Source organism: Tinamus guttatus, unplaced genomic scaffold (assembly GCF_059628265.1).
Source record: "Tinamus guttatus ecotype Peru unplaced genomic scaffold, ASM5962826v1 Tinamus_guttatus_pri_ptg000172l, whole genome shotgun sequence".
In the NCBI taxonomy this organism is placed as follows: domain Eukaryota; kingdom Metazoa; phylum Chordata; class Aves; order Tinamiformes; family Tinamidae; genus Tinamus; species Tinamus guttatus.
Genome location: NW_028288706.1, coordinates 5,323,437 through 5,348,158, shown reverse-complemented (window position 1 = coordinate 5,348,158; position 24,722 = coordinate 5,323,437). Strand labels below are relative to the sequence as shown.

The 24,722-nt window shown below is 41.2% G+C and overlaps 1 protein-coding gene across 2 annotated transcripts in view; it reads left to right on the top strand.

Moving 5' to 3' along the window:
• GSG1L (GSG1 like) overlaps positions 1-24,722 on the top strand; it is a 65,833-nt gene that overhangs the window by 13,562 nt on the left and 27,549 nt on the right. For both annotated transcript variants that reach the window (XM_088523144.1, XM_088523142.1), the window contains exon 2: positions 6,670-6,717. In XM_088523144.1, coding sequence (XP_088379270.1) covers positions 6,670-6,717 — 48 coding nt within the window. The remainder of the gene's footprint in view (positions 1-6,669; positions 6,718-24,722) is intronic.

Below are 24,722 nucleotides of genomic sequence, written 5' to 3'. Positions count from 1 at the left end.
CAGCTTTCACACTCATCCTCTGGGTCTGATGCTTGCACAGATTAGATCCAACTTTTTCCAGGAAGCCCCCAAATTCTTCAACAAAAATTCAGTCAACCTTTTGCAGTAGAAACACCTGCAGAGCTGGAACACAGCAATGTTGTGGGGGCCTTGTTGTAAGGCCTTGCAATGTTGTGGGGGCCGGTGCAGCTGCAGAGCTCCTGGGAACAGGAGCTCAGCCCGGGGGATTTCAGGACGCGGTGGATCTCTCCTCCCTAGGTGGTTGCTGCTGTTCCTCTCTGCAGGTCCAGCTCGTGTTTACGATACGAGACACGTGCCTGCGTGCATGCACACACGCGTGATGCCAGCACAGCGCCACGCAGAGCGACCCAGGCCGAGTGGTGCCGTCACCGTCACCCTCAGAAACGCCCCCAGTGTTCACATCCGCAGCGACGCTGCTCGCTCCCCGTCTCCCCTCCGGCTGAGCAGGTTTGAAGCTCATTAGTCAAACACACACGGCCTTTCCCTCTGTGAATGCACAAGCACGCCGCCCGTGAATCCCTCAAAATTTGCACAGGCTCTAAGTCTGTTTAATATCCATGCCCTGAGCACAGGCCCCTTACCCACCCACCACCTCAGATCTGGGTCTTTCTGGATGCAGGTCTCTGCCTGCTCCAGCTTGAAGTTCCTTAATGGATTACACATACATACACACACAGAGGACTGGCGTTCTCTAGAGCAACACACACACATCTCCTGTTACTGGGCCCAGACCACCATGGCCCACAGACCCTATGATCTATAGCTGCTTCCCAAGAAACCCAACGGTAGCTCCAGAGAGCTTCAGGTGAGCCTTATACGGCCACAGCTCTGCAGAGCAGTATAGGGCATTCAAGCCAGGTCTTCTTTCTATGCTTAGGCGTAGAAGTGACTGCTCCTTGGCTTTCTCCTCTCTCAGAATCACTTCTGCTACCGGCTGAGAGCAAGACTATCAAGGTGAGGAATCTTAGCCTCCATTCTTATTAAATCCATTACCTAGAGCATAGTTGCCAGCTTTGCTGTATTCTCTGAAGGCTCTCCAGGAGCCTGGGTATGAGTAGGAGAAGCATCTGAAAAGGGCAGCACAGCAGGATAAACTCTGCCAAGTCTAAAATTAAACTTAAGAGGGCTTAAGAGATCAGTTATACAAGATATCCAAAAATAACTTAGAATAAATCCTAAGAGGAAAAATGAAAGCACTGCTGACATCTTCAGCTCTCAGTGAGATGCATGTCTGCATGTTAGGATATGAACATGATCTAAAATTATAATCAGTGGTTACCACTGAAGTTGGAGGAAGGTTTTTCCTAGACAGGATGATAAATAGATACACGGAACAAGGAAGTGAAATGTCCTTCATCAGCAACTGCTTGTGCAGTTCCTACAGAATCACAGTCTTTAGCACTAAGCCCAGCACAATCTGGCAATCAACAGCTGGAAGTGAAGTGATCTCTGAAGTGATCCTCTCCCTGCTTTACTTACTCTTGCCAATATCCAGCCGTTCTTTGTGCCATGGCTCCAAAAGGCCTCCTCCTGGACACTCCTGCTTTTTGTATCCTTGGTTACAGCCAGCTCTTCTTGGAGAAAAGGCATCCTGAGCAAGCTGGGTTGAGGAAGGATGAGGATGCACATTCCTCAGGATAACTTCTGGTCACACACTTTACATTAGTCCTGCAGGTGAGGCACCTGCAGTCAGACACTGTGGTGCCTCAGCCCCCTTGGCACCCAAGCAGACCAAAAAGGCTTTCTCAATACTCTGCAATGTATCTGAAAGACACTGTGTAGCTGCAGCTCTCTGAATGGGCTACGTAGCTTCTGAGATAGAAAATGCTGTTCTCCTTTGGCTATGTGCTTAGATAAGATGCTAGATAAGATGCTAGAGTGGGATAAGATGCTAGAGTCAGGTATTTGTTAAAAGTTTCCTGCAGTAATGACTTCAGATTCACTGCACCCACAGGTGAGCGATGACAGTGCTAGCCAGTCACCTTGAAGTCAGGTCAAGATAAAATGCCAATAAAAGTAACAGATCATATTTGAAACCCACATCACAGATACATATAGCTGAAGTGAAAAACCTCTGTGCCTTCTGCTTATACCAATATTAGGTACAGACTGCCTTACCTCTTTGGAAATAGATATTTTGCTTTGATACGGTCCTTCCTTTCCTTGACTTTCCTCTTGACAATGCCCTGGGGTTCAAGGAGTAAATGCCCCTCTCTGCAAGGGTGACTCCACATGTTCATTTCAACTGTAAATGAACTTTTTATTTTCTAGCAACTTACATACAGACAAATAAACAACAGATTATATACACAGCACATTTAGTATAGGCTTTAAACTGTAAAGAGTAAATTGAAAAGTAATAATAGCATTATAATAATATATTGTTATTTCAGCACAGCTATCATTTGACTTTTTTTTTTCATCTCAATCTTGGCACCAAATACACCAGAGGGATTAACACTTTATAGTGGTTTGTATATATAATTAATTACTATTCAGAAAAAATTACACACTGACTTCAACATCTCTACAGCATGTTGCTGTTTATCCTTTTTTAATGGCTCACATTTACTAAATCAGTCTTCGACTGTGTAATCAAAATTGAGGAAAACTAGTAAAATAAAATCTCTTCCTCCTTTAGTTGTCTTTACATGAATTAAAGACTTAAAGGGCAAAATGGATTCCTTTCCATTACCTCCGGTAGGCATGCAGTGCTCTGATTACTTGAGGTGGGCTATTGGTCATCTTGTGACATATCATATTGAAAGAAACACGTAGATTTGGTGGATGGATGCACTTGAGCAAAGGAATTATTTTATAATCTCTCTGGTTGCCTGAAGAAGTAGAAAGAAAGGTCAAAACATTCATCCTCAAGATACATTCCCTGCTCAGAAACAATATGCTTCTCAGAGTGCCTGAGAAAGCAGAGGTGGAGTCCTAAACACAGGGAATTCAATATACAGTGACAAAAGGATGCAACAGCCACAAGGCAGAGAGAGTATCTGGGCCAGTGTCCTGGGGCTGTGGCAGATATGGCACGGACCACTTTTTTTTTTAAACGGTGGTTTAAAAAAGATCTGAAAATGTTATGTATTGCTTAGCATGCTTTCTGCAAGTTTTTGTTATAGTCATAAGTTTCATCTAAACCAGGGCCTGATTCTTGACATTTGGAGAAGGGGATGGATGAAGTTTAGACTTCTGCATCAAAGAAAACCAGAGTAAGACAAGTTGCTCTGCTCAACCCTCCCACAAGGATGAAGCCGTCCATCTTCCCAGTGAGCCAGTACCTTTTAAATACCAAGTTCTTGTGGAAAGCACTTGCCTCTTCGCTTTGTGCTGTTTGATCAAGTGCCCAGCTGGGACCCCAGGCCAATTCTCGAAGCATTTAATAAAAACCTTTCCAAAATAATTGGCCGACAGTGTGAATCCAGTAGTATCTGCAGGTAGGATCAGTATGATTTTTGTTCTTCTGCTTACTTTGTTCCATGAGAAAATAAGCAAGTCTTTATAGTTTGGATTTATAAACTAGTTCTAAAATAATAAAACCCAGACTTTCTCCCCTCACTCACATCCTCCCTGAGTGAAAAGCACAGTGTTTGGGCAGTCATAATTTGAATGCTGGGCTTTATACAAGTGACTCAAGTGACCCTCAGGTTTGTTTGAGCCAAAGCTATTAAAAACCTCTGAAGTGAAGCACAGAAAATTTGTTCAAGTGCATTCAAGTTTTGAAGGCCTTTATCTTCAGACACTACCTGTGATTTTTCTTCTTTTAGCAGAAATTCAGTATAAATACTATTATTAGGACAAATTCTGTTGTTGACATTGCTTTTTGATACACAGTTTCAGACAAGCACTACAAAACTGATATTTTTTAGACAGTGGTAGATACCTGTCATAACAAAACTCTGTGAAGTCCTGGTCAATCCTGCTCATAAATGGCAATCCAGTGCTTGTGCGCTGTAGGTGATGTGGTTCCTCTGAAGCAGAGTTGTTATCTAATGGCTGGTGAGATAGAAGTTGTTCTTTTATAACTATTACTCAACAGTTGAACTTTTTATGTCTACTCTTTCTAAGCTTTTTTCCTTATGGCTTGGGAATTTTCAACAGAAGCAGAAAATTCAGATTGGAATAGTAAAAGCTGTGAACAAAGAAAATGTGGCCTTACAGTATTATGAATACTTTGCAATCTGGTATTTATACCTATTAATGCATTTTTTCCACTTTAACTTATGTAGTCAGATCCTGCTGTTCTTATTATCTGCCAGCTACTTCGCAGCATCCAGAAGTAGTATTAGTACAGTAGAAATCTTGTATGAGGCCTTCAGTTGCACTAGATTTGCTTCGGCTATTGGGCTGTAATCCCACTGAATGTCACTGTTACAGAGAGAAAAAAAAAGAGATGATCCTCCATTTGTGTGTTCAATTTCATACGGATGTACAGGGAAGACGTGGAAGATGGCAAGGGATGTGTTTTCATCATGTTTTCTTTTCTCAGATAAATTTTTTCAGACCTTTTAAAGGAACAAAATGAGAAAAGCTCATCTCCGTTTGGAATAACTCTACTGAAATCTTTAATAATCTCATCCTCCCAACAGCACTCTACTAGCTCTTCATCATTTTACATTCTGATTTTGTTTTCCTAGGAGGCCTATCTATTTTCTATTTCCCTATCTATTTCTTTTTGTTCTACCCTGCTCACCTCCCACTTCTCCTCCTGCTCTTTGAACTCTTTCTCTGCAGGACCAAACTTATCCTCAGTCTGCCTTAAAGCTTCTGCTTACCTCTCCAAACTTGGCATCATGATTCAGAGACCTGTCCTTACTCTGAATTCTTCTCCTCACATCCAACCCCTGAAGGTCTCTGACCTCTCTTTGTGGCTATGCAGCAGATGGGACATAAACCCAGTGACATTTCAGAGCTTTCTCCTTTTCTAGTCATTGAGGACAACTTACCTTTTTTAGTTTCCCCCATCACCAAAGTCTAGGCAGGCAGGTGATTCTTGGCTATTTCCATTATACAATGGGAACTTAATTCCTGCATATCTAGCAAATCACTTTTTTCTGGCCTTCCTTAGTGCAATCCTCCCTGCTTCTGTAGCCTTCAGAATAACAATGGGAAAGATGGAAGGTCACTTTCTGGTTTTGCCACTTCAAACATCTCTACTACTACTCATCATTCTTCAACCTTTTCTTATTCTTTCCTCATCGCTCTCTGCTAAAGTGTCTACAAAGATCTAAGCAACAGTATCCTACGTGGACTGCTCCAATAGCTGCTACCCTGGTGCTCCAAGTCACCTTCTCTGACCTTATTCTCTCCCCTCTTGCCTCATTTCATGCCTTTTCTTACTCACACACTGCAAGACTGACAAGGTGGCTGCACTCTAGAACATCCTATTCACATTATTACAGCCCCTTTGGAACAACACGGAGGCCCTGATCTCTGTGGCACAGGCAGTGCATGTCTGCATCTAGCTCTGACAAGCTAAAGATATAGCTTAGGGTAACTAGTAGTTCTCTCTCCAATTGTCAGCTCCTGCAGCTGCTTTTTCCCACAATTTAAACAAATCCCAAGCTCTTTGCTCATGTTTCTTTAATTACTGAACACGCTGCATGACCAGCTGCACCAGTGTGTTGCTAAGTGAGCTTTCATGGGATCTCTGAACTTGATCAGAGAGCTCCGGGACAGGATGGGCAGCCCCTGTCTGAGGGCTGTTGATGCCAGATTGCTGTCTGCCGGACACTCACCAGGGCTTCCCAGCAGGAAGGGCCTCATTCAAGGGTGGCAGGAGAGCTCGCTGCTGCAGTAGCACACATCCATCTCCTCGGGCACTCTGGCAGGACGTTACTGTAGAGCAGCCAATATTCTGGGGTGAACCTGGCTCCCTTGTACACAGTAGTTCTTTTGGGTAATGGTGAGAAGATTTTTTTTTCCCTCTTTATCATTTCTGTAATTTTTTTTTTCTCTGAAAATATCTGCTATTAATGTCAGTATTGTTTTGGGGGGGTTGGGGAGGTTACCAATGGCAGCTCCACAGCACTGAACAGGTTTCTGCAGCCACTACACTGGCCCATGAACATGCCATAAGAAAAACTGTCTGATCAGCTCTGAGACACATCTGTATCCCTGGGAATGCCTCCTGGCACGGGAGGTTCAGTCCAATCCTGATGGGGCACAGAGGGCATCCTCAAGATGGGAAATGCATTATGAGCACTGGTGACAAGAGGCCTGTATTTTCCCACTGTCATCCCTCTACAGCTCTTTGCACTGTGCCACTCCAACCAGAGTGCAGCACCTTCCCAACCCTTGGAAAAAGAACAGCACTCAGTCAACACGGCCCCGACAAGCAGAGAGAAAATTTCTCTTTGTTAACCGTATTTCTCACTTCTGGCCAAGTGTCTTTAAGTCCTAGGGGAGAGTCCAACCACGGAAGGATGATGTGTGTGTTGTCCAGTGGAATCCCAGTCAATGTCTGCCTTCTGTGTAAAAGAGCAGAATTAGAAATCAGAACATTAGCAGAAAGGGCTACTGAGAACTCAGCAGCCCCATAGCATCTCTGGGGACAGAGGTGGCAGAAACACCAGTCAGAAAGGGAAGACAGAGCAAAATGAATCAATTTTTGTCTCCTAAAATACTCTTTTTCTTTTAAAGGTGAAAAATGTCGAAGCTTTATTGACCTTGCCCCAGCTTCTGAAAAAGGTAAGACAAACACAGTCAAGGCTTCTTCCCTTTTTGCTGCTCTCATCTGTATTGTCCTTGTCATACTGCAGTGCCAGGGGAAACACCTTCAAGCACACAGAACCTGCATGTCGTCCAGATTACATACTGCCAGCTGAAGCTAGTGCCAAGAGTTTAAAAGAGTTCTTTCTTCAGGGGTTTATTCAAATCTGTCCTTTCTCTGATGCATTTTTGTCTTTGCTTGGCCATATTTTTTCAAGAAGGTAAATATCACAATATGGACATTTCCCAACTTCCTACTGAGGAAGAGCATGATACGCAAGTTCAGAGACAAAAGGCATTAATAGACAGAAAACTGAAGTCACGTTCATTTATCAGGCACCAGCTGTGTGTCTGTGAGAGGGGATCATGTAGCTGCTTCTCTGTCTGAGCTACCCTCAAAAAAATCAAGTGCAGAGAAAGGGCAGGATGCAAAGTTTTTCTTTACTCCAATATTAGAGCTGGAGACTGGTACTAAATTAATCCATATTTCAAAAATGGTATTTGTCATGGGGAAAAAAAAAAAAGGGTGGAATTCAATTAACTGACAACCCGGGCAGCTCAGCCCAATCTGCTTTCTGCTCAAGACTGAGCACTGTGCCCACAGCTGAATGGGCACATGAGCTTTGCAGTGTCCTTCATGCCAGTCATGGGCTTTTGGAAAAGCCAAAGGACAGAGGAAAAGAAATATTTGAGAGAAGAACGGATATATATTGTTAGAACACCTGACGGAATTAGAAAACCTTTTGGGTATATGGTACCTTCATCAGGTTTGGCAGGGAGACAATAAATGCTGTTAGGAACAACTGTTCTTAATTTATCTTTATTGTTGATCAGCTGGACAATTTAAAAAAGAAGGGTAATTACCACTGATGAAGTAGAGGAGTATTTTGGTTGGAAAAGAGGTAACAGACAAGCCTCTGTGAAATTTAATGTTAGTAAACTTAAAATAAATTGTGGAATAAATTGAAGTAAAAACAATTCTGAGGTACTACCACTAATGGGCTCTGAGCTAAGTCTTACACACAGAAATGGGACTTTGGGGTACAGCAATTCTTACAAAACCTCTAGCTCAGTCCAAGGGACTGGATGTTAGAAAGCACTGGGAAAGGACTTGAGAGGAAAGGACAGGGCAAACAACATCCTGATGTTTGATGAATTTATCTATCCAAGAGCTTCTCCCATATATTAACTACGGCGTGTGATTTTGTCCTTTTCAGTACAATTTGCAGAATGGCAGCAAGAATTACCTGATCTCTGTAAGCTTCCACACAAGGGTAAGAGTAAGGCTTAAAAGAGAGATGCCTGAAAGGAAAAATGATAGTCATCTATAAATCTGAGAGAGGAATTAAAAAGGCAATCTGAGGGATGGTTGTTGGCTATTTCTCCCAATAAAAGGACTAGTGCACATTACACGATAATACCAGGAGGCACATCCAAAACAAGCCAAACGGGATGCTTGTTCCATAGTATGTTGAGGTTTGGAGCTCCCTTGCACAGGATGAGTGTGTTCAAAAGGCAAGGGGATCTTTCCGTGCATTATTTTTCTGAGCAAGTTCATTCTGGTGCATAATGTTTTGTTGCTTCACCCACACACTTTCCAGCATTTAGTCATTTACATTAAATATTTCTGTTGGTCATGCTAAAAGCTGTCAGCAATAGATTTTTTTTCTGTAGAAGTTTTAGAGTAACTGCTTGGTATGAGAATATGTTTCTAGACTATTCTACTTTTTCTAGTGAGTACATCTGCTATAGGCTTAGTGAAGAAAATTATTTCTTTATATTTCTTATGTCTTTCTGTTGAGTTGTATAGCTTGCACACAGGAGAGGGGAACACTTGCTTGGAGATAGAAATTGCTGACAACCAGACTCAACAAAACCAGAATAAACTGCAATTGTACATCAAGTTGGACACTGAAACATAGTCAATCCAAATTCTTCTCAATCTGTCTTGTATTCAAAGAGAAAACTGTGCATTTTAATGCCAGCTTATTTTCACTGCAGAATTCTTAAACTTTCTGACTTATTCTGTTGTTCTTTTCCAGTTAAAAAGGATCTCATACTCATTTAATTTCATCATCTTCCTTCACTTGTCATTGACTTTACTAAGTATGCCCCACGCTGAATAGGGCATTTTGAGAAATCAGTATTTGAAAACTATTTCTCAAAAGAAGCAATGAATGTAATGAAAGGAGAAGATTCCTGAGAGCTGATCTATATTCACCCCAAGGTGACATCCTATTTGATAACGGCAGTAACACAGGGCACCTGGCTAGCCATGCTGGTATGGCACAGAAGGCCGATTTCCACCCTCCTTTTGGGGCATGGACATACCAGTTCTTACCTCCAGATGCTTGCTGCGTTGACTGGGCTGGCACACAGAGGCTTGCCGGCTGCTCGGTGACACCCAGCGCTGGGGCAGGTTCTTGATTCCTCTTCTAAAGAAATGAGATCTGATAAAGTGCAATGAATATCAAAAATTGAGTATCGTTCTTAAGATCAGTTATATTAATGTATTTTGGTTTTCACGTCCATTGGGGATTTAAAATTAAACTTATCTCCACAATGAGATTTCAGCTCGTTCAGTTTCTGAATACCTCCTTAGCATCACTTACCACTAAAAAGTTCCTGGATGTGATTTTCTAAATATCTCCATGTGTAGATGTCTGGTGCATCTGCTGCAGGTGCATCTGCTGCACCTAGGCACTCAGCTTTCCATGATTTCTTTCAGTTGGTTTCCTGGATCCAAAGAAAACCTCTATGTAACTGACTTTTAGCCCTGCGTAGATCAAAAAGCCCACTCAAATATCCCTGAGCACATCATCTTCCACATTTAAGTCAGGCTAAAAGAAATCCTAAGAAGAATCTTGGTTTGTTATGGAAGCAGTCTCTTCTCAAGTCTATCACCATGTAACAGCAAGTCAGTATAAGCCCTTTTAATATTAATTAAAAGCTTCTTAGTGTAGAAAAGCTAATCCCTAAATCATTCATGATAAAATACGAAGAAATCCATGGCAAGGGCTAACTACACCTTTTCCACAAATGCTGCATTAATAAATGAGATCATTCTTCTTATTATTACTGTAAAAATGCAATAACTTATACTTGAATTCTCTAACTTCAATCCCTTTGTGCTGATCACTTGTGTAGCTGGATACCAAGTCCTTTGATCAGCTATTATACCCTTCGCATATATTGCACCAACAACACCTACTAAAAGAAGGCAAATCTGGGCAGCCAAATTTGGGGCAAACAGCCCCACAGCATGGTATAAATAAACACTTCCAACCCACACTGAGAGAGCCCTTCCCTGCATTTAAGGAGGCAGCTGCCAACATTTTGTCAGAACCTTGTAAGCCTAGCATTGAATTTATTAGCTATTGCTGGCTGTTACTGCCAAATTTGCTTAACAAAATCAGCTTGGTGATGGTAGATAATAACTAGAAAAAAAAATCTTCTGTGTCCACAAATATTTTTGATGACAGCTTCCATTTGCTATTGATCAAGAATGATAGGGCAAGAGTTGGTTATTCTGGCCAGGACCCTTAATGGGCTGTCACAGAACAGGTGTTTTCGGGCTACAGGCAGTGTGCTATTTTCTAAATTTCATTACAGATGTGAATAGTAAGGTAACAAATATTTCCAAAAAGAGTTGGAAGGAAACTATCCCTGCAGACTGTAGCTGATTTTCAAGTTCTCAGTTGCTCATGTAATTTTCTCCCCACTAATCAAAGCTGTGTTCCTGCTGAGCATTTTGGTGTCCAAAGAATAAAATAGCAGTATGTTCACTGAGGGATATTTGTGGCATTCACAGAACAGTGAACTTAGTTGTGGCTCTTTGGTTTCTTCCTTACAGGACTTCTGTTCACTTTAATTTTTTTTACATATGTGAAGAAATTTATTTTTCTTTCTTGCTGACACCTTATAAAGCAGCCCATCTCCTGACAGATTTCCCTTTATCTGAGGTTTCTAAGTCTTCTAAGGCTGCACAGTGAGGTTGTGCACTAAATCCTTTTCTTTCCAAAACTCCTTATCTTTCCATTGGACCTTTTTCCTATTTCCTTTCCCCTCTCATCAGGCAAAGGACCTGCTCTTAGCTACCTGGCGCACTTTTTAATTCAGCATATTGCAGTGAGTTTTCTTTTCTTATAGCGAAATTCACATGCATAAAATAAACAAGCCTTTCTGGAAGGTATGTAGGATGAAGCAGGGCAAAATCTTACAGAAGAAATATGTTCATTGCCAGTGAGCATTTAACACTCAAAAATGTGGCAAGGGACTTTTAAAATTGCGGATCGTAGGGGCAGAGGTAGGAGATGTTTTCTGCAGGTCCTCTGCACAGTTCAAAATGATGCATCCTGCAGAGATGCAGCAATAAAAATACTGTATTGTCTAAAAAGGAGCTGGCAGAACTAGGGTAACATCTAAACAGAGCGTAGAGAAAGAGAAAACTGAGCTAAACCCATATGTGCTTCTAAGAACAGCAGTTAATAAGAGGAAAAACTAGATGAGTGCCTTTGATAGCTGCTAATGTCATAGGTGTATCAGAAATTAGATGGTAGAAAGATAACTAGCAGGACAATATCATGGTACTGGTTACACTGAGAGACAAAGTAGATGTTATGTGCCGAAACACCACAGAATCTGTGTGGATGAACCCCGTGCTCAAACAATAAATAGACCCATATTAGTGATCAGCCATTGGGGTAGTGACAATAGCAGGGATAAACTTAAGAATAGGTATGAGTAAAGAAAATAAAATAGTCGGGCAAAAAAAATAACCCTTGCTTTAACAGAATATGTCACATACAGTATGATGCAGAGTTCAGAATTTAGAGACACCTAATGACTGCAGAGAAATTTGTTGGGAAACTTGTAATTCTTTACTAAGTCCTGAATGGTATGCAGGAACCCGGTTCAAAATGCTACTGAGAGATGGGTTGTATTTGTGACCACAAAATACACAGATTCAGCATCCTTGCAGGAGCAGTAAGAGTGAAAAATCTGTGAAGTAATGAATATTAAAAAAGAGAGAGATAAAGAAGCTGATGAAAAGAAATTAAAAAGGTCATCTAAAAGGATAGTGTATAAAAAAAGGATGCTATATAATTTATCAGAAAATAAATTAGAATTATGAAATAGGATTCAGTGTTGTTAACACCACAGCAAAACAGGGAAGAACACTTCATATGGAACAGAGGAATATTAAAAAGAATATATACTCCATGAATTAGAAGTGAAAACACAGCAAGGCAGGGCAGAAGAGAGCCAGAAGAATAATGTGCTACAGGCATCTGAAGTAATCATAAATCTTTCTTTTTTTCAAGTGAGAAACCTACTAGAATGCACAGATTCTAGCCAATAGACTAAAGACAAAAGAATCATTCAAAAAAGAAAAACTAAAATTTTGGTAACTGCTTGCCATGGAGAAGCTTAGGAAGGTTCCTAGTGGAATCCTTCAGTACAGAGAGATATAGCATCTATTTTCAATCAATCTTCCAGCAGACAAGTCTTAGAGCAAATGGCCAAAGTGAACAGTGACACATCTCCAGAACTAGATGGCATTCACCCAATACTTCTAAAGGAGCTCAGGAGAACGGGAGTTATGGTCTTGTGTAAAAATCACTTAAAGCTGCCTTTGTATCAAAGGAAGGGAAGGTGGCACTAAATTGTTTTTCTAAGATCTACATGAGAAACTTGGGAACTACAGAATTTTTGACAAGCAAAATGATTAAGACTTAAAAATACACAAATAGGAAGCATCATATAGAGAGAAGAATTAGCATAGTCTTCTAGGGGAAAAAAATGTGTTTCACAAATCTGTTAGCATTCCTTAAGGAGCCATTGAAAACACAGTATAAAAGATATTTGATTTTTACAGGCTACCTGGGATTGCAAAAGACTTCCAGAAAGGTCCTTTCCTAAAATCTCTTAAAGTCATCAGTGCAGAAGAAGAAAGTCCCTCTATGGATAATAAGCTAGTTAAAGATAGGAAGTTAAAAGTCAAATTTCATTATTGAGGCAGGTGGCCACTGGAATCCCTCAGGGAAATGTATGGCTACGGATCTTCTATACAGTGAGAAGTGCTTGAGAAAATGGGTGAGCAATTTAGTGCTGATAATAGGCCATTCACAGGACTAAAACCAAAAAAAATGCAAAAAAGATAGAAGACTCTTATGATACTGAGAGACTAAGAGGGAAGATGGCAGATGATATTCAATGTTGATAAATGCAAAGTGGTGTATATGAAGAATAATCCTACCTTTACATATTAAGTGATGGGTTCTGAATTAGCACTTACTCCTCAAGAAAGAGCTCTTGGAGTGATGACAGACACTTCTATGAAAACATCAATTCACTGCTCTGAAGAGATCAAAAAAGGAAAAGAAGGAAGAAAAGAAATATTAGGATGATGGTAGGAAATAAAGAATGAAAACCCATTCCCATACCACATGTACTCGTGATGTACCCACATCCAGCAATGTGTGCACCTCTCAACCTGTCCCCTGCCAGCCCCAGCTCAAAAGTGATGGGACAAAATTTAAAGAGATAAAGGAGAATGACAGTTATGGCCAAAGATAGGGAACACATTCTGTATGAGAGTGGCAACACAGAACAAGTTTTAAGTTGGAAAGAGACAAACCTCAGACAGAACAAGGTCAAATCTAGCCCTCTTTATTTTGCGTGTGTGTGTATACTGGGTAGCTCATCTTGACAAGAAAAAAAAAATCATTTTTTAGAAAGGTTTTGTCCACCTAGAGGTCTGCATCTAATGAAAAGAAATGTGACTGGGGAAACTGTACCCTTTTGAAAATATTCCCCATTGTCTTTGTGCAAATTTCATGTTCTACTTACACCGTTTTTAATTTATCTCTAATAGGACATACACACAGACAAGTACCTGTACACTTGTATTTAGGAGAGATATAATAAAGTGTGTAGAAAAAAAATGTATTACTAACCTTTTACCTATGTTTTATTACGTATCTATTATAAATCAGTGAAGTTTTTCTGCAACAAATTAAAATATACAGGGAAGAAACTATGTATAATAGCAGAATTAAAGGTAAATGTACATTAGGAAGCAATAGGTTTTCTTTTCACATTGGTAATACCAGAGACATGGAGAACAGTGGAATTTTATTCTGTGAGGATTGCTAGTAACATGGTCAGAATATAATTCATTTTTCAGCCCGATGTTGAGGATGGAAGCATATCACACCATAGTTCTTCAAGGGGAACTATTTAATCCAAATATTTTTATTAAGGCATATGTCTTGGTGTAGAGTGGTGTTTTTTCAGTCATTTCTACAGTGCTACTCTACTGTATTCACACCAGAAAAGGGGGAAAATAGGCACAAAGATATTCCACATTCTGCCCAGTGTCACATACCTGAATAAATTCGGAATTACACTCAATAGCAGAACCATGAAAACATCCAAGAGAGCACAGCATCACACCAAAGAGAATGGCTTTAACTGGCTCCCAGCTCCACCTCACCTATCAAAACAAAAGAAACAATGAAGAGTAAAGCCAATCGAGATCAAAACAGTTGGTGTTTCTGCCATCACCTAAGCCATTTCTGGTGATTATCATGTGCTCTCTCACATTCTGTGAACTGCCCTGTCTTGTCTGGGTGCTGGCCCTTTTTCTATCTTCACTGTCTTAATTATCTGACCTGATGGGGCTGTTGTAGATATCTTTGATGGCTTTTAGTATCATGGAGCTTATTTTGTTTTGGAGGAAGGTCCTACATAGCTTTGTGATCTATTTCTCTCATCCCAGTTTTCTACATTGCCGCACAAGAGGAGCAGGCAGATGGTCTGACATTATGAGACTACATTAACCAACAGATGGGCCGACTGCTCAGAGCTGGATCCCTATGCCAGCCACAACAGCATGCTCAGTGTTTATTCCTTACCCCATTTTTAATTGATCACTCCAATATTTCTGGTTTATAATTCCAGCCTCGGAGCAGAAGAGATAAGTGACTAAAGCAATCAGAATACAACTGGAAGAGAAAGGATGAGATATAACAGTCATTTAAGCCTCTTTTCATGTTTTTCTCAAACAAAATATGCAGCTTCTAGCAACCTATACTCATCAGAATATTTTTTCTCTCTTGAACTGAATGGTAAGGAAATAGATTAAAGTGAGATCCAGGTGTCCATTCTAACACATTGGGTAAGCACAGAAAAGCAAAGCAATGACAGCCAGGGGCTCTGAAGCATAGGGGCCAGTATATAGAGGAGGAAGAATGAAGTAGGCAGGATGAAAACCACAAAGGAACTGCCCCTCTACATATGCAAACTGACATCTTAAACATTACTAGTGAAAGAAAAACAAATACCCATTAATTCTCAACAGAGCACTCACCATGAAACCGTGTCTAATACACACTCTGCAGCTGCCACACGTGGATGACTCTATTTGAGCCACTGTCTCTGGAACTGATTACTAAAGAAATAGCCAGATTTTTCTTGCTGTGACAGATCACCGTGGGTGCCATGCTTTATGCTTGATCAGCATCTTTTTGAGAATTAAATCTATATAAGGAATAAGGAAGCCCAAGAGACTTGTTAGAGTCACTGTGCTCCTTTTCCCAGTCACGCAGCAAGGGTGATAGCGGATCCCCTCCGCCATCCTTGAATCACTGGGAAGATATAGTCTGGATCCTTCAAGCACTATTTAGTACCTCTAAATTCAGTACCTCTAAAGACTACCTTTAGTATTTCACCAACCAAAACAAATGAAACCGAGAACAAGTAATAAACAGGCACCCTTTTCCCACCACCTCCAGTGTAAGTGTTGTGTTTATAAAGCAGGACAAACAGAACTGAGACCTGCCAAAGGCAAGTGAACAGAGATGCTGCCTCACTGCATCTTCAAAGGACTTATTCTATCAGACCACATGTGCAACAGTGCATTATGAGGACCCTGGCAAATGAGAGTCTCAAGGTCTCATACGTCTGCAACCTTCTCCAGCTTGGCCACTTGCTCAGGAGCAGCATGATACAGTGTGACAGTGCAGATAAGGATCTCTCAGTCTGATTCTTGAACTACCAACCATGAGGGCAATTCTGTGGTTAGAACAGCTGGTAAGCAGTAATCACAGATCATCTTCAGCGGGGCGCAGAGATTGACACAGTAGGTGTTACTGAAGAGGATAAAATCCCACTGAGGTACTCTGAGTAAGAGCTCACCACAATTAGGAAGATAATTTTCTGTCTGGAAGGGCTCAGTGAAGTCAGAACAGGCATTGTCCAGGGAACACTGCGGGTTTCAGCAGGTGGCATCCCATAGCTTGGCAGGCAATACCTTCATTTATGACTTTTTATGCTGTTATAAATTCCAAGTCACTAGCCAAAAGGCATGGCTAACATTTTCATGCTCACAGTTCCTGCCTATGCTGCACACAGCATAGGTAACATGACTCAGCAATCTCCTTCAGGAATAGCAATGTGATTTCTCCAGAAGGGATTTTTAACAAGCAAACAGCTCATGTTTATGGATTAAAAACTGCTTTGAGGTTCAAAAAGCAATTTCTCTGCTGGCCACCCCTTCAGTGCCAAGAGGGATGAACACATGCAGGTTGCCTTGAGAACAGGTACTAATATTGGATCTTTGTCAATCATTTTCATGATTTGTGCAGCCTGAAAAAGCAGACCAGGAAGAGATGTCAACATTTTTCAATGTATTTATGGACCGAGGCCTTCAACATCTAGCATAATAATCTATTTACACATAATAATCATCTGTACATGTTGTGGAGAAAGAGCACAGAGATGTCTTAGTCGTTTCCTGACTCCCTGGAGGTCAGTTTAACCAGAATTCTGTCAGAGAAAAGCTGAGGTCAGCAATTTTGTTGCTTTTTTGTAACAAGAAATTGCAGTAGATTTGGAGAATAAATAAATTAATAAAACTGATGCTTTGATTTGTATTTTTGCTCTGAGTACTGTGAATGACCCTTACCTTGTCTTCCTCCAAAGGAAAAAAAGGTCATATGAATACTAAAAGAATAATCTAAGGCAGCAGCTGCGGTTAATGAAATTTCACATATATACTTTTGAAATTAGATACCAGATGTTCTGAATCATCTGAAAGCTTCTGGAAGTCACTAACCACACAGATCTCTGGATTCCTTAATCAGGATTCACTGAAATGTGGGCTGATGCCTCCTGGCATTCTTGCAAGCAGAATTTCTAGATTTTTTTTTCCAGAATTGCCTTTTCAAAGGACACTGAGGACAGGAGATTCCTGATTCTTGATGCTCCTTCATGAGAGATAATAGCCTGTTCATCTGCAGGGCCTTTCCTGATGATCAGTAGTTGAGAAGTTTAAAAAAAGTTCAATTTTGTGAAGACTTCTGGAGTCCTGAGGCACATTATAGACTGTGCAGACTCTGGTAAAACCTCTTTACCTTGCCACCAAGAAAATACTCAGTTTGTTTCACTCTTCCATTTAAGAATCATATTCAACATACTTTTGCTAACACTCTGCCTGGTGGATGCACTCAACAGGGTCACCAGTTTTGCAGAAATGCCCTTAGTATCCTTGAATTTAAAGTGTTGATGCTGCCTTCCACTGTCTTACAGAAATGCAAGGAACTGATCTTGTCTGATGGTCCTCAAGTTCCTAAGATTTCAGGGTCACGAGGACAACAATTATCTTTTCAATCATGATGAACAGTACATTCACTTCACTTGAGATTGCTAGAAAATGAATTTCCTTTCTCTGCAGCAATGCTGATTCAGTTGGCAAGTCCTTTTCCAGAGTGATCACAGAGGTGAAATCACCTCTGTGAGAAGCAGTACTGGACTCCACTTCACCTTGAACTCCACAGAAAACACAATCTCTTAACATATTATTGTTAAAATAACAAATATGCGATACTCAGAGACCCAAAGAAGTCCAGTAAAATCCTGGCTAGCTTGCTGATCTTCCGTATGAAATCCCAATCGCTGGTCAATAACATGCAACACAGATGAGAAATGTGCTTTCAGCAGGACCATGCTTTCATTCGAGACAAAGCAGATGATCGTATAGCAGCACAGCAACTTGTTTGGAGAACAGATAATATAAAACACTGCAGTCTTTCTGAGTAGGAATCCTGTGATGTAAGATGACTTATGAACATCCTTCCAACAAGTTGCAGCTTTGCCATCCTAGGCTCTAAATGAGCCTCTCAGACCAGACCTTGCACTTATGATTTTTACCTAAAAAAAATAGGACACTGTGCGGAAGATGATGACCCTCCAGGAACAGCTCCACAGTCTGTGGAGCCTGGGCCACTGCAGAGACAGTGTCAGGTTTCAGACTGGAGAAAAGAACCAAAATGGCTCACAGTACACAATATAACTATCATTATCAACAACACTGTAGAAGACTGTAATAGCAGCATTAAGACTGGTATGAATGGAGAGTGAATAGTTGGTGTAGAAGCACCAGAGAAAGAAATGGCAGGATAAGGGAAAGAAGAATGGCAGGAGTTGATGGGATCTAGATCAACTTTTAGTACCTGTAGCTTCTCAGGATACCAGGTTGGAAAAAAAAGGGACAGTGAGTAAATTGTGACTAACAGACTAGCAGAATGTGACTAACAGAGTGTGACTGTTGGTGTGTAACTAAGTGACTAACAGACCACTGCCAGCTCCTAGCAGTGACAAAAAGGCACATCCAAACTTACAGCATGGTTGCTAACCAACAATGAGCTCAGAAGACGTGAGGAGGACTTGACAGCTGGCATACTTTGCCCTTTGCATCATTTCAGGAAATCCTGGAAGGACTGGCTGAATTTTGGTGATTCTTGGCGCCTGCACGTTGGATGGGCTCCTTGCACCCACTCGAGCTGTGAGATTGCAGGCACAGGAGCCTGAGTGAAATCAGTTTTCATATTTATTTATTTATTTTTAATAAAAGCTCTTCCCTTCCTAGAGCTTCTCACATCAAGATTTACTATATTGCTGCTACAATATTACAATATTTTTCCTACAACATGAGCAGGAATGACACACAGCAGGACGACTGCTGCACATGTGAGGAAGAGTTAGGTCAACAACCTTAAATCTTTCTGCAGTAAAGAGAAACAACCTTGACATAACAGCACAACTTAAGTGAGGTCTCTAGACAAAATCCACAGCATCGGTGTAGACATAACAGTCAGTTCAGCAAAGAGACAAGGCAAAAGAATAAGCAGGGCACAGACCAAAAATGAAGGAAAGCTAAAGATTTATGGGAATATGGACCTCAGATACTGGCCAGGCAGGTAGGAGACTCTTAATGACTCAACTCCTCTTAAGGAAGGATTTTCACAAAATTTGACAAAAGCTAGAGAAACTACTGGGGCAGAGGACACAGAGCGGTGCGAACTAAGACAGAAAAAGTGACAGCAGAGAAGGCAAAGAGAGGAGAAAGAAAAACCCTCAGGAGAACTTCTCTGTTACCTGGGAACAACTGAGGTCTCCTCAAGAGAAGGAGCTCTCTCCTTTGCAGGAAGGATGCATCTGAGATTGTAAGTGGAAGTAAGTGATGCCAAGTGACTGCCTCATGAATCTCATGTCGAGAGAAGCGCAGTGGGAGATCACTTCAGCATCAGCACAGAGCAGAGAGACAGTCTGCTGAATTAATAACCTGAATCTACTGTTCTTCTTCTGACAGCTTCCAGGAGATGTAAAATGCAGACACAGCTTGGGTTTGCAGGATGTTATTATTTCTCTTGAAATTCAAAATCAAAACAGGCAGGAGAAAACATAGTCAGAAGTATGTGAATACTGTGCAACACCAGCCATGCAGTCACGTGCCCACTCCTCCCAAGACATTCCTCCCTGCAGCGGGATTGAGATCTCCAGCTGGGCTCCCTTGCCTTCACCCTGCTACACAGGGCCCTGCAGTCACTCTGTATATGTTTAAGGGTGCCCCTAGCAGTATCACTGGTGCCAACAAGGATGAGCAGCAAGAGGTAATAGTCTGAGGGCCAAATAAGCCTTGGTAATTCCTCTGGAGCATCCCAGATGAGATCCCCTGGCAAGCAGCAAACCACCTAGGACAGCTAGTCGGACTGGAAAATGGGTGCCCCGATAGCCAGCACTCTCCACGTCAGCTCTATTGCATTCCTTTCAGTACATCACAGCCACCAGTACATGATGCCAAGCAGTCCCACCCACACTGTCCCGAGCAAAGTTGCTGGACTTTTTGCCTCCTGCTGCACTTACTACTGTGACAACTGCTCCGTCTCTGCTGGGCTCTCCGTGCTGTGGTCTTGCCCACCAGGTACAGAGCGGCTTCCCATGCAGCAGGCACAGGCAGCTGCGCTGGCCATCGTGCAAAACTCCATACGTTTGCAGGGTTCATCTGCCACCAACCAACTCGCTGAGCTGACCCAAAGAACAAGCACTCAGCTGCTGCCTGAACGTAACAAAACACGAGGAGCACAAGGCTCGGAGGACAGCGAGTCCGCTCCTCCCAGCGGCAGCTCACCAATTACTTTGGCTTCTTGGTCACGCGCTGTGTCTTGGCACATGTGTCTTCTCTCCTTTGTCAACTCTCGTGGCTATTGCGGACCATGGTATTAAATGTTTATATTCGGGTTGTCACCTCTCAGGATTCAAGTCTCATTGTGCTTGACTCTGTAAACAGAGAAATAAGACAATTCCTGTCCTGAAAAGGCCTATTATTTATTAGACTTTTCTTGTTATTTATCTGCATTGTTTCTGTGAACACGAGTGTCACATTACTGAGCACTGCACAACCACATAGCGAAGAGACATTCTCTTCCCTGAAGAGCATTGGCTCAAAGCCAGAAAAGCCCTTACATTCCAAAATCTGGAAGACACTGAAAATCTCTTATTAGGCCAGCTAACATCTTCAGAAAACTGTAAGCACACACTCTTGCACACGCTTCCTTTTTCTTACTTGAAACAGAAGCTGCAAACTTCATAGCTAAATATAAGTTGAGACCAAACACTCTAAATTCAATTAAATTTGTATCAGATGATACATCAGAAGGACCTAGATGGCACATAGCAAAGAGTGAGGGTAGGGTCAAGTAGATAAAGTGTTTATGACATAGCAGAAAGAGGGAGACATAATTAATTCCTTCTTGAAATAGCTTTTTTTTTTTTTTTGCTAAGCATCTTCTTATGAAAAGCTTTGACTTTTATGAAAAAAATATCCACCTTATACTTTTTATCAGTTTATCAATTATCTGAGATGGCTCTGTGCATATATTATTTCAAGAAGGGAAAGGCTCTATAGCAGGTTAAGATGTGTCAGCAAAGATTTTATTTGCTTTTTGGGTATGGTCTAGATTCATTCAGCACATGCCAGACTGCAGGGAGGTTGTTTCTGAGATCCATTTATGGTGAGACTACCAAAGGCTAGGAAGGGTCTCAGGGAGAAGGCAGATTTCACTAATGATTTTAACTGGTTAGTGATTTTTTACATAGCATCAGGGAGGATGGTCATGGCAGTCAGTATGAATAGTCCAATGAAGAGCAGAAATAAAAAACAAAAACAGAAAACCACTGTGGCTGCAGATGCTGAAATGTTCAGACTGCTCAGAACAAGAAAAATAAACCCTTTTAATATGCTCCCCTCCTCTCCATTAGTAAATCAGAGTGCGAAGGAGGGAGATAGACAGATCATTTCTTGCATAATATAAATCCTTGCTCAGTGGAGAAGAGACTGAATGGTTCTGAACCCATAACTCCTGCATCCATAAGAAAGTGCTGGAATCTCCAAACTACCCTTCAGTCTGGAGGTATAAGAAGGAAAGAAATGGGGTGCCAGGGGTAACATTCCAAACTTAAAGGCAAAATCCATAAATGAAGAGTGAAAGTAGCTAAGAAGACAGTGAAGTCCAAGGGCTCCTGTCCTGGGTTTTTACCCATTTTATCAAATGACTATCTAATGAACTGGGAAGATAGGCTGTGGACTACACAGCTGAGCTGTTTCACTTGCTCTCCTTCTGGATATGTTAACAGGAGCCCTTCTGCAGGGATGTGCTGTGCATCTCATCAGCTTCCTGCCATTTGAAACACGCTATGCTCGCATGTACAGCATCCAGCTTTAAGCACCGTTTCATAAGTGAGCAATAGATAGAACTTGCATATAGCTGATGTACACGAACTAACCCCCATGAGCCAACTCGGAGAAATCCCCACGAGTCTCAGCCCACATTAGCTTTCCTAACTTCTTCAAGCAATTAGCTCTGAGGTCTTTTCGTTGCCACTTGCATTAAAATTCACCTTTCCTTCCTGCTCCTTGCTAACTGCATTAGACTATTTATTTCATAGTACATTCTTGAAGCTTGGTAGTGACATACTAATATCAATGAACTATCTCAGCTTTTAGCAGACATTCTGGAAACTTAGAAAAGCTGCAAGCTGTTGGTTTCCTTAGTCAACTTAAAACATTCACAGCCCACTGTAAAGTGAATGAATGACAGCTGTAGTTCATTTTTCAGGGTGAAGGGTTTTGGAAGATGATAGTGTTTTCGCACTGGTAGGTGAGGGGGCAGCAGTAGCAATCAAGTTGAAGAGAGACTGAAAAGAATCACCAGAACTTTCACAGTGAAGTTAGTATTTTTGGTTGTTTACAACTCCAACCAAAATTGAGGACAGGTGGCATGTTTTATTTACCAAATAAATCTAGGTCTGACTTTCAAATGAGCATAGCATTTTAGGAAAAGCTTCTGCTCAAAAAATGAATCATGTTTATAAGTCTACTTCAAATAATACTGAACATCAGGACCTGGTCCTGAGAATACTTTATTACTCCTTGCCTGCCAGTTCTCCACTCTGCCATGGAAGCAGGCCAGAGACTTTGACAGGAGATGCAAGGCAAATTGAATTTGGAGTTCTCGAGTGGACTAGTCTGCCTGTGTTTCTTACATCCCTTACTCAGTAGCAGGTATTCATATAGAACAGACTGTGGAATCCTCTTGTCACATCAGGGCTCTAGTAATCTAAGTCCAGATTCAATAGATGGATGAAGATAGGAACATTAGAGAACAAGTCTGAAATCCCTACTTTTTATTCCTTCAAAATCACTACCATAACTTCAGTAAAGCTGAGATAAAATGTGCCTGTAAATGCTTGGATTAAAGACAACCAGATGCTCATAAAACTACATGAGAGATTAAATCAATATTTTTTTTATGAAAATGTCACAAAGAAATTCACAATGAACAACTTATTTAACACCACCAGTACCAAAATTACACACATAAGGTACAGATATTTCAGTGATGCTGCAGGACGCTGTGCTCTGCAATGCCATTTTCAGCACTATTCTGCACTGTTAAAATGCACTGTGCTCGTGGACAGGCAGAAGGACTCAGAGCAGCTACACGCACATGGTCATTGCAGAGCCAGGAGTTTCAGGAGGGCTGTGGGGGACATATGGGGACACATGGTGGCACACATGGGGATGGGCACAGGGTAAGTGGGAAAGGAAGAGGTCTTGCAAAGAAAGGGGTTGAAACAAGGGGACAGATTTCATGCTCAGGGAAGCAGAGGACAGAGTTGCATCATTACATAGAAGGGCAGTCACTAAATCACTGCTACTGCACTACCCCTGTTGTATAGGCACCAGTAGTGAACCTGTCTCAGAAGTCGAATCAGGACAATAAATAAACATCTTGACAGATATGTTGTGTATCACTCCTGGGTGAGTTGAGACATTTATGAATCAGGATTAATTAGGGCTCTCTGCTGCTTCAGGTTATAAGTCAGGCTTAGATAATCTAAAGAGGAGACTTTCCAGCTCAAAGGTGGTCACCATTTTCTTGTCATAGAAACTTTTGTTTGTGAGGATATGATATAAAATCCCTCATTAATCCTGCCATATCTCTGAACAACACCCTTGCTGTCAGTCTCTCATACTTCTTTCCAGAAAAGCTTGCCAGTTGCCCTGACACCGAACTGACTAATAGCGATGACATTAACAGCTGTTTGCTGTTGACAGATGCAATATTATACATAAAGTCACAGTGAGAAATTAAAAGGCTTATTTATTGCCATCTCTGTAGTTCTTCTTTAAAACTCAAAAGGTCAAATCTAGTGGCAACAACTAGTAGCAAATATTAACAGGTGAAATTAAAAAGACAGGTTCCCAAACAAAATGTGAGTTGGGATCTTCCTGGTCACTATAAGGTTTGAATACTTTGATAGCCATGAGGCTTGCATATCTGATTTGATAAGCTCCACTATAATCATTATTGAACACATGCTTTTACATTTAGGAAAGAACATACTAATATAAAGTGGAATCTGTAGCAGTCTCTATGGTTACAGACTAAAATTTTCTCATATAAGCCATCATCTTCAGATGCTTAAAATTTCCATATTTTAACTACTTAGACTGAAATTTTCCATCACTGCTCATTGTTTCTAGATGATTTCTCTAACAATTAGGTTAGCAAAGAATTCTAGCAGATTCTTGGGCCAACTATTGGAAATCTAGCAGGGACTTAATATTGTTATTTGCTACCATCCTTCCAAATGCACCCCCTGGTCTGATGACTTTAAAAGACTCAGATCATGTAGAGGCTTTGGGCTGAAAGCTCCAAATATAAAACCTTCAGTGGATGCACCAACCTCAGGCTGCCATTTTACACTGCCAGAACCACTTACCTGTGCATGTCTCCAAAATCCTACACTACTTGAGGCCCCATGAGGCACAGCAACGTTTCCATTCATCTATAGGGTTTTATCTGTGGGCTGAGGGTGCAGAAACAGACAAAATTTGTATCTGCAGTTCTATCACTGATATGTTATAAATAACTGGTCACAGGCTCAGCTTATCTTGCAATTGCCTGGCAAGAAAGATCTGTGTGCTGGATACAAACACCCCAAGTCAGAACAGTCATTCTGCAGGACACTAACTTATAGGAAAGAGACTTTTATAGAAGAGGATTCTTTATGCCTAAGGCTGGTATACTTTGAAAACATTGAAAGCATTTGCTTTCAACAGTCTTGAGAAAAAC